The 10681-nt window shown below is 49.7% G+C and overlaps 1 protein-coding gene across 1 annotated transcript; it reads right to left on the bottom strand.

Moving 5' to 3' along the window:
• Positions 1-1995: 1995 nt before the first annotated feature.
• On the bottom strand, positions 1996-3186 carry LOC118703574 (phosphoglycolate phosphatase). The gene is made up of 2 exons (XM_036410639.2): positions 2468-3186; positions 1996-2367 (listed from the first exon to the last, which is right to left on the bottom strand). The coding sequence occupies exons 1-2, from the start codon at positions 3105-3107 to the stop codon at positions 2042-2044; spliced, it is 966 nt and encodes a 321-aa protein (XP_036266532.1). The 5' UTR covers positions 3108-3186; the 3' UTR covers positions 1996-2041.
• Between the last annotated feature and the right edge of the window lie 7495 nt (positions 3187-10681).

Genomic DNA, 10681 nt, shown 5'->3' with positions numbered 1-10681 from the left:
GAACCTGAGATGCGGTTGTTTCCAGCTCTGGAACAGAAAAGCCTTCAACTAAGTCCTCCCGCCCCATACCCACATGAAGGCTAGACAGCTGCAGCCTGGGTGTGAAGGCTGCTGTCAAGGCGAGAGCAAGGAACGCTAGTCAGCATGGGTTTGAGAGTTTAATGTGCATATGAGTTCACACAGTGCGAGAAGGGCAGAGGTGGGGCGCAGAAGAGGAAGGTGTCGCTGGCTGCCGCACCTGCTGCGTGCTCCTGGTGTGGGTGACAACGCCCTGACAGGCCTGCTCAATATCCAGACCCACCTTGAGCCGACCTCGCAGAGCCAACGTCAGCACCACCAACCTCACAGGCACCGGCTGCCCTGCTGTTGTTGACAGAGTCCAAACCCCAAACACTCCAGGCCTGGGAGGAGCTAAGGCTCAGGATACCCTCTGCTACTGAGAACTCAGAGAAAGAAGTGAGGGTGCTGGGACTCTGGGACTAGGAGAGAAGCCACAGGTTGTAGGCAGACCCCACTGGGTGCAGAGCAAGGCGCCAGGAAGGAGTCGGCCCAAAGGAACAGCTTCCAAGGCTCTACCCTACAAGTGCAGCTGGAAAGTCTGCTTATCAGGCCTGTTCCCAAAGGTCAGCAACTTATGGAATAGGCAAAGGCAGGGCTCCCTACCAAGAACCTGTGGCTCGCCGGTGAACCCTGCCAGTCCTCCAGCTGGCCACTGACAAAGGACTCAGAGCCAAGACAGTTGGCCTCATGGACCATTGGCATCTAACCCCCACTCAGCCGAAGGTATGGAGGCCAGGGAGAGGCTGGATGCTTTGTAGGAACCATTTTTCCTGTCCTTGGGGACACTTCTTTCCTCTCCCACCCAAAGGGCACCCTGGATAACAGGCATTCCTTGGCCTGCATATGACTTTAGCCCTGCTGCTCATTGCGGGGCCTGGAGATTTCTTCAGTGTGATTTGCCCTACAAGACAGAGCACAGCTATTAACATGCTTAAGATTCAATCCCACCCCTTGACAAAGCTGTTCAAAACTTTAAAAAAATAATTTTTATAACAATGCTGCTCTGAGCTCCCTACACAGCAGGCCAAAGTTCAGCAAAGGCACCCATGTCCTCCTGGCTACTCAGCCAACAATATGCTCCCTCCATGTCACTTGGGTTTAAATGCACATTTGAGAAAGCTGTGGTTTAGCTGGGGTGAGTTGACAGAGCTGCACAACCATGTATGAGGAGCAGCAGCCCTGAGCATCTGAAACACAACTCTCACTATGGCAGGGTGGTTTGTAAGGAAATATGGAGTGGTGGTGGAAAGGACTGCTCTCCACACCCCAAAGACAGGGAGACACTACCAGGGTACCACCCAATCCTCCATCCCACCCTGCAGGCAAGGAGATGGAACACAGCAGCAAGCTCCTCTGCTGATGACCCCGTCCATGGGGTCATGGGTTGGTTTGTACATTTCTCCTGCTAGTCAAAATAATCCCTTCTCCCCTTTGCCCAACAAGGGGACTTGATCCCTGAATAAAATTTTCAATGAAATATGAGCCCCCTAGACCTACCTCAGTCCCATCAGCAGGCCCTTAGGTTATCTGAATTCTGGACAGATGTGAAGCCTGCTCTTGCCAATGGCAACCAAGGCCCAGAATCCCCCCCACAATGGCCTCCAAATTTAAAAGTGCATTTTAGGCCCTGGCCAGGTGGCTCAGTTGGTTAGAGGGTTGTCCTGATATGCCAAGGTTGTGGGTTCAATCCCCAGTCAGAACCCACAACCTTGAAGCAACCAATGAATACATAAATAAAAGCAAATTGATGTTTCTCTCTCCTTTACTCTCTTAAAAAAAAAAAATGCATCTTAACTTATAAACACCTCTAACAAAATCACCCCCCAAACCTTTACTTCCAAGGTTACCAGTGCCTTTGCTTAGCTCCAAGCATCACCATTAAAGCCTCCTAGCTGAGCAAGTGCTTAAGCCCCACCTATTAATTTGGTTAAGTGATTTTCAATTTTTTTTTTTTATTCTGAAGATTAAAGATGCTAAATCTTTAACCTTGAAGGGCAGGCAAAAGGTCGGCTATGCTGTCAACATAGAAGTCAGGGACCATTTTCTTTTTAGACATGCAGTCACTTTCCTGATTACTCTTCACGTCTCTCAGAGAGGAGACTCCAGTGAGGGTGAGGATGGTCTTTAGGCCACAGGTGACGCCCAGGAGGATATCTGTGTCCAGGCGATCTCCCACCATGACGGTGCGCTCTGGGTTGATGCCGTACTCCTGGGACACGCAGTCGAAGATGAAGCGGCTGGGCTTCCCTATGATGTCGGCCTGGCGCTCAGCGGCCATCTCCACGGCTCGGACCAGACAACCGGTACCTGAGGGGCGGAGAGGGGGTGGGGGAGAGCGCCCGAGGTCAGAGGGTTGGAAGGGCCCGCCGCTGCCGCCCTCCAACCCCCTACCCCGGGGCGCACGGACCCGCGATGAAGCGGCCGTTCTCGAGGGGGAGCCGGTTGTCCATGTTGGTGCCCACGAGCAGGCAGCCGGGCTGCTGCAAGTAACGCACGGCCTTGGTGAGCTTCATGTAGCTGAAGTGCGGGTCGAAGCCCACCACCACGGCGCGCACATCGGGCTCGAGGGGCGCGTCCAGCCAGGCGCCAGGGCCGTCGCCATGCAGGGGATCGGGCCCCACGCCCACGCAGGCGACGCCCACGGCCTCCAGCTCGGCCGCCAGAGCCGCGCTGCCCAGCACGTAGGCCTTGGGAGCCGGGGAGCCGGTCAGGTGCTGGCGCAGGTAGAGCGCGGTGCAGTAGGCCGTGCCGAAGACCTCGGGGCTGCCGCCGGGTCCCGCGGGGCCGCCGAAGCCCAGGCGCCGCAGCTTCTCGGCGTAGGCCTCACGGGTCTTGCTGCTGTTGTTGGTGATGAAGCCGAGGCGTTTGCCGCGGGCCCGCAGCGCCGTTAGGGTCTCCGGCGCGCCGGGCACGGCCGTCTCGCCGCGCCACAGCACGCCGTCGCAGTCGAACAGCAGCGTGTCCACGTCGGCCAGCAGCGCCTGGGCCCGCTCGGCGTTCAGCCGCACGCAGCGGGCGTCGTCGCCGCCTGCCTCCGCCTCTGCCATGGCCGCCTGCCGCCGTCACCGCCACCGGCAGCCACCGGCCTCTCCTCACAGCCGCCCGCCACAGTGTCCGCCCCGCCCCCGCCGTGCTCATTGGCCCCCCCGCCGCACGCGCGCCACCCATTGGACGCCGCCTGCGCCAATCCGCCCCTGCCTACCTCAGGTTGCCGGAGCTCGGCGCCAACCGTCACGGGCCGGCGCAGGGAAGGGGACAGCTATTGGCTGTAAGTCCAGGGCCGCCTCGGTGATTGGCTGGCAGGGAGCCAACCGGCATTCGGAGTGGAGCCTTGACTGCGGAAACGCTGCGGAGCCGGGGAGCCGGCTTGGGACGTAAGGCCGCTGCTTATTGGGCAGCTCAACGGGCAGCTCGCTCATTGGAGGCGCGTGGTCAGCTTAGGTGACGGAGACCCTTAATCGAGTGACCCTCAATCGGGCAGGCTGCTGACTGGCTGGGTGGGGTGCTGCCCCCCTGTCGGAGGCAGTCACGTCTTCCTTCACCTTTGCTTGGGTTGAGCCCGGCATCGTCCTTCCCGCTGGGCAGTCTCCGCACACAGTGTCAGCGCGCGGACAGGTTACGGCCAGTCCTGAGAGCCACCTCGGAACTCCTTCCTCACAAGCCTTGCGTTGTCATTTCCCAAAATGCTTTTCCCCGCGGTCTTCGTGGTTTTGTGAACGAGTAATTTCGAGGCAGTGGGATTAGGGTCCTTATTTGGTCATCATCATCATTATTAGGTTCTTGTTATCTTTTGTTGGGGTGTGATGTATAATAAAGTGCATAAATCTTAAGTATGCAGCTTGATGGCATTTTTACATTCCTATACACCTAAACACAACCCAGATTGAGATTCAGAATATTCCCATCACTTCCAAACTTCCCTCACCTCACCATCCAGCCAATAGCGGACACCCCTCACCAACCTCTTTCCTGACTACTATCACCGAGAAGTCATGGCTTCCTTGGCCTGTTCCAGACCATCTTAAAAAAATATATTACTGTGTGTGCCGAGACCGGTTTGGCTCAATGGATAGAGCGTCGGCTTGGGGACTGGGGGGTCCCGGGTTCAATTCCGGTCAAGGGCATGTACTACCTTGGTTTTGGGTATATCCCAAGTGGGGGGTGTGCAAGAGGCAGCTGATCGATGACTCTCATCGATGTTTCTAACTCTCTATCTCTCCCTTCCTCTCTGTACAAAATCAATAATAATAATAAAAAAATCTTACTGTGTGTATTTTCTGGCTCTTGATTCTTTGGATCAACATGTCTGTGAAATGCTTCCTTCTTAGTGTTTTTGTTTCGTTTTAGTTGTGTCAACGTAAAAATAAAAACTTTCAAACCTATGAAGAATTTTTGTGAGTTTATTTGAGCCAAACTGTCAACAATTGCTGGGAAGCAAAATCTCAACGGACTGAGGTAATGCTCTGGAGAATGGCAGTTTTGCACTTTATTTTACACATTACAATCAAAAGAGGAGATGTATATGAAATCCACTGGTGATAGATTAGGGAGGCAGGAGAAAGCCAGGGGAGGAGGAGAAACCTCTGGGATTGGATAAAAAGTAAAATGATAGACACATACTTCTTTTACATATAGGTGGGTATAGGATAGTTAACAGTCAACAATAAACTCAATAACAGGGGATTTATGGTCTTGGTCCCCAATTACTGCAGGTGCCCGTGCTTTAAGGGGTCCGGAAAAAGGAAAATTACTTTGACATTCCAACGATAAGTTATCACAGATGCAAAAAGACAATGACAGGCTCAGTTAGGGTAAAGACTGACCTTTGTCAGGGAAGATACTGGCCTAGGACATGACTACCCACCATACGCTGTTTTTAGCTAAAATGTTTTAATTTCAGACTACGATAAATACAATTTAATGTGTATTTATCACAAAGTAACCTTTTGGTTACTTTAGGTCTCTGAGTTTGCAAGGCCACCATGCAGGCCTTCCCTGAGCTAGTCAGGTTAACACAGGGCCCCTGTTTGTCCATAGTTGCCTTGTGGAATATTGTAATACTATTCTCCTTCTGATCTCTTCTCCAGTTCATGGACATTTGGGTTGTTTCCACTTTGGGGCTACTTATGCAAAGTGCTGAGGTCCCAGAAAACTTTAGCATATTGTTCGTGAATTCCAAAGAAATAACTGGGAGGACTGACTGTGAAAGACATGGGTTTATTAGGACTTAACGTGTGTACCAGTGGCGACCAATCAGTGAAGTTTGCCACCACACTGGCTGCCACCTGTGACGTTGTCCCACTAAGTCCCATCTGGCCTGCAGACAGGCCACACTGGGGGTTGGCCAACTGGTGCTATTGTTTTGCTGCCACCCAGACTTTCCCAACACAAGGTTTTATGGAGTACAAAAAAAAAAAACACAGAGAAAAACAAGACACACACAGGAAGGAGGATGTGCTACGTGAGATCAAAACACTAGCTATTTAAAATCCAGGCTCACATCTAGAAGCAGTTTCTATTTGGCCTTGAAGAAGAAGAAGAAGCCGAAGCCGGTTTGGCTCAGTGGTGGAGCGTCTGCGGACTGAAGGTCCCAAGTTCGATTCTGGTCAGGGGCATGTGCGTTGGTTGCGGGCACATCCATGGTGGGGGGTGTGCAGGAGGCAGCTGGTCGGTGTTTCTCTCTCATCGAAGTTTCTAGCTCTCTATCTCTCTCTCCCTTCCTCTCTGTGAAAAATCAATAAAAATATATTAAAAAGAAGAAGAAGAAGAAGAAGAAGAAGAAGAAGAAGAAGAAAGAGTTGATGTCCTAAGACCTCTGCTGCTGCTGCTGCTGCTGCTTCTTTTTAAAAAAATGTATTTTAATGATTTCAGAGAGGAAGGGAGAGGAAAAGAGAGAGAAACATCGACATGAAAGACAAACATCAATCAGCTGCCTACTGAAAGTCCTACAGGGGATTGCGATCTCAACCCGGATATGTTCCCTGACCAAGAACCGAACTGATGAGCTCTCTCGGGACATGTGTTGACTTTCAACCACTGAGCCACATCAGCTGAGCCCTGCCTGCTTTCATAAGACCGGTTTCAGTTGGTCTCTGCTGGCCTGGGAGCCCCTGAAAGACAGGGCCATGGCCCACAAAGGCAGTGTGGGTGTTCCTTACTGGTACACCAGGACCCAACAAGGGAGTACCTTCCTCCCTGTGTCTTCCTGCTTAGTTTTGGGGGTGGAGTTGACCTTGGGGAGGAACTGGATTTGACAGAAAATCACAAACATCTGTTTAAGCTCCCAGAAACACCCTGTGTATGTGGTAAACTGACCAGAATGGAAAATACTGCTGCTGTGCAGCCCTAGGCTGGCTCATACAATACTTGCCAAGTTGCCTTGGTTTACTGGGCACTCGGAAAGCATCTATGCACTGAACACTGCTCCTTATCTGCATTACCTTGTTGGAACCACAGGAGAGCCCTGAGAGGCAGAAGCTATTAGTATCCTGATTTATAGACGAGGAAAGCCAGCTACAGGGAATCACCACCCTGATAATGCAGAGTCAGGATTAAACTCACCTTACCCCAAAGCTGAGCTCTGCTGCACCTGTTTGGTCTAACATCCCCTGTAGTTTGTGGGGACTGAGGTGGCAGAGTGGGAGAGGTGTAACAGTTGGTATTGAGACGTAGTGGATGGTGTGGACAGGTCCAGGAGAAGATTAGAAGGGCTGGTGCCATTTACTGGAGAGGACTGACCTTGGGTGAGGTGCCCTGCCACTGGATGGGAGAGGAGCAAATCACAACCACGATGTGTTCTCAACACACAGTAGGTGCTCAGTTTTTACCTACAAATGAATGGTGTCAGGAATGCCACACTGCAAGAGGAACTGGGCATGGATATAGGTGGCATAAGGACAACACTGTTTAATCTTAATAGTGTTGCATGGATTTAAATTGTACTAGAAAATACAAGTAGCCAATGAGTCTGAATTTTCACCTTTGAGGAGCTAAGCAAAAAAATGGGGTCATTGATAAAAGACTCAGGTGGCAAAAAATTATATTCCACCAAAATATTCTTCAACATGGGATTGGTTAAATAAAAGTTCAGTCAGAAAATGGAGATTGAGCCGAAACCAGTTTGGCTCAATGGATAGAGTGTCGGCTTGGGGACTGAAGGGTCCTGGGTTCGATTCCGGTCAAGGGCATGTACCTTGGTTGCGGGCATATCCCCAGTAGGGGGTGTGCAAGAGGCAGCTGATCGATGACTCTCTCTCGTCGATGTTTCTAACTCTCTCTCTCTCCCTTCCTCTCTGTACAAAATCAATAAAATATATTTAAAAAAAAAAAAGGAGATTGAGCAGCCATCATAAAGATGATGGAGTTCTGCGCATGCAAAGTCAACACATAAAACACAGTGTGTGTCTGGTTAGTGTGGCTCAGTGGTTAATTATCAACCCATGAACCAAGAGGTCACCGGTTCGATTCCCGGACACATGCCTGGGTTGCGGGCTTGATCCTCAGTGGGGAGTTTGCAGGAGGCAACCAATCAATGATTCTCTCTCATCATTGATGTTTCTATCTCTCCCTCCCTCTCCTTTCCTCTCTGAAATCAAGAAAAAAAATTTAAAAAACCTTGCATTGAGCATGTTCATGGCAGCACTATTCACAATAGTAGAAAAGGTGTGTTATGCAAAGTACTGAGGTCCCAGAAAACCTCAGCATATTGTTCGTGGATTCCAAAGAAAGAAAGAAACCAGAGGGCTGGCTGTGAAGGACATGGGTTTATCAGGACTTATGTGAACACTGGTGGTGGCCAATCAGTTAAGTTTACTGCCGCACCAGCTGCCCCTGTGAGGGGCTGCACCGGGGCAGCCTGATGTGCTATTGTTTCACTGCCACCAGACTTTCCCAACACAAGGTTCTATAAAATACACAGAAAAACAGGGCATGCACTGCGGGAGGGACAGGCCTGTGTGAGATAAAACACTAGCTGTTTACCAGCCTGTGTGGTTCAGTGGTTGAGCATGAACCGGGAGATCAGAGTTAGTTAGGGCACATGCCTATTGAGGGGTGTGCAAGAGGCAGCCAATCGATGATTCTCTCATCATTGATGTTTCTACCTGTCTCTTCCTCTCTGAAATCAACAATATATTGGAAAAACATATAAAATATTAAAACAAACAAACAAAAACACGCACCAAGGGTCACAGGTTCGATTCTCAGTCAAGGGCATGTACGTGGGTTGCAGGCCCATTCTCCGGCCCCAGTAGGGGAAAGTGCGAGAGGTAATCAATTGCTGTGTTTCACATCAATGTTTCTCTGTTTCTCTGTCTCCCTTTCCCTCCCTCCCTTCCACGCTCTAAAAATCAATGGGAAAAATATCCTCGGGTGAGGATTAACCAAAAAAACAACAACAACCAAAACACCACTAACTGTTTACAATCTAGAAGCAGTTTCTCTTTGGCATTCCTTCTAGCCAGGTTCCCAAGGCCTCTCAGTCCACTTACAGGTGGTCGTCACTCTATTTCCAATAGGGTGGGAGCGGCCCATGTTCCCATTTACCACACAAGGTGGAAACAACCCAAATGTAATGAATGGATAAATAAATTGTGATGTATCCGTATAATTATTCATCCACAAAAAGGAATCAAGTACTGCTACATGCAACAACCTGGATGTGTTGGTGGTGGCAAGAATGGCCCCAGGTGTTAGGTGGGTGGGGTCAGACTGCACCTTGGTACTTGAGTTCTGGCTAGAAAAGAATTCCGAGCCAAAACTCAAACTATAAGAGAACATTTCTTTAGAAAATCTCAGAGGTGGAAGAAGTGAGTGGCAGAAGAAATGGGCTCAGGAGGTAACATGCCTTGTGGGGGAGGGAAGAGGCATAGGAGGGGGAAGGTAGAGGGTGTGCTCAGGGGAGGGAGAGCAAGCAGGGTCCTCCATCCTAAGGGCTTTTTTCCCCACCCTAAGGGCTTTAAGGGTGGGAATTTTAGGGGCAATCCTTGGGGAGGATCCCTATAAAATATTCATCAACTTGACAGTTGTATCTTTTTTTTTTTAAATACATTTTATTGATTTTATTTACAGAGAGAAAGGGAGAGGGAGAGTTAGAAACATGGATGAGAGAAACATCAATCAGCTGCCTACTGCACATCCCCTACTGGGGATGTGCCCGCAACCCAGGTATATGCCCTTGATCAGAATGGAACCTGGGACCTTTCAGTCTGCAGGCTGATGCTCTATCCACTGAGCCAAACCGGTTAGGGCTCCAGGTGTATCTTTTCAGGGTCATGGTCTCCACTGAATGGCTGGTGTCTGGGCATGGGATCATCAGTAAATGCAGCTAGTCCTGAGGTCAGCTGCCAGGTTTTGTTGCTTTTCTTATAAAAAAAATATATTTTATTAATTTTTTACAGAGAGGAAGGGAGAGAGAGAGAGAGGAGTTAGAAACATTGAGTCGATCAGCTGCCTCCTGTACACCCCCTAACTGGGGTTGTGCCCGCAACCAAGGTACATGCCCTTGATTGGAATTGAACCTGGGACCCTTGAGTCCACAGGCCGACACTATCCACTGAGCCAAACCGGTTGGGCTTGTTGCTTTTCTGTAACTGAAGTACAACTGAAGCCTAGATGTTACCCCTCAGGGTTAATGCTTAAAGGCTATTCTCCAGTCCCCTTGTTCACCCCCAACTCCCAACCCCATGACTAGCAACATGCCAGGGGAGGCAAGGTCAGGGCAGGGTCCAAACAGTGTGACCAGTGATATGGAAGGTCAGTGGGTCTAAATTGCATGATTAGAAATGTGCCAGGGGAGGAAAGGTTACCTTGAGGGCAAGGTCCTTGTTTTTCCAGCTTTGTCTGCTGCTTGGCACCCAGGGCTTCCCGCCCCGGTGACTTACAGGACCTAGCCCCTTGTTCTGATCATGTCTCACTGCTACCACAGATGAATTTTGAAAACATTATGCTAGGCAAAAGAAGCCAGAGGCTGCCCAGCTGGAGCGGCTCTGTGGTTGTGCACTGACCTATGAACCAGAAGGTCACGGTTTGATTCCCAGTCAGGGCACCTGCCTGGGTTGCCAGCTCCATCCCCAATGGGGTGGGGAGGGGGCGTGCAGGAGGCAGCCCATCAGTGATTCTCTTCATTGATGTTTCTCCCTCTTTCCCTCTCCCTACTTCTTGGAGATCAATGAAAGAAAGAAAGAAAGAAAAGAAAAGAAAAGAAAAGAAAAGAAAAGAAAAGAAAGAAAGAAAGAAAGAAAGAAAGAAAGAAAGAAAGAAAGAGAAAAGAAAGGAAAGAAAGAAAGAAAGAAAGAAAGAAAGAAAGAAAGAAAGAAAGGAAGGAAGGAAGGAAGGAAGGAAGGAAGGAAGGAAGAAAGCCAGAGGCAAAAGACCCCACATGTATAATTTTATTTCTATGAAATGTCCAGAAATGGTAAATCCATAGAAACAGAGTGGTTGCCAGGAGTTGGGGTAAGGGAATAATGGAGAGTGACTGCTAATGGGTACGGGTTTTCTTTTGAAATGACAAAAGTTCTGAAATTAGATGATGGCGATGGTTGCACAACATTGCGAATGTTCTAACTGTCGCTAATGATACATTTTATGTGTATTTATCACAACTTAAAAAATATATACAAAA

Source organism: Pipistrellus kuhlii, unplaced genomic scaffold (assembly GCF_014108245.1).
Source record: "Pipistrellus kuhlii isolate mPipKuh1 unplaced genomic scaffold, mPipKuh1.p scaffold_m20_p_4, whole genome shotgun sequence".
Classification (NCBI taxonomy): Eukaryota; Metazoa; Chordata; class Mammalia; order Chiroptera; family Vespertilionidae; genus Pipistrellus; species Pipistrellus kuhlii.
This window is presented reverse-complemented; position numbering and strand designations above follow the sequence as displayed.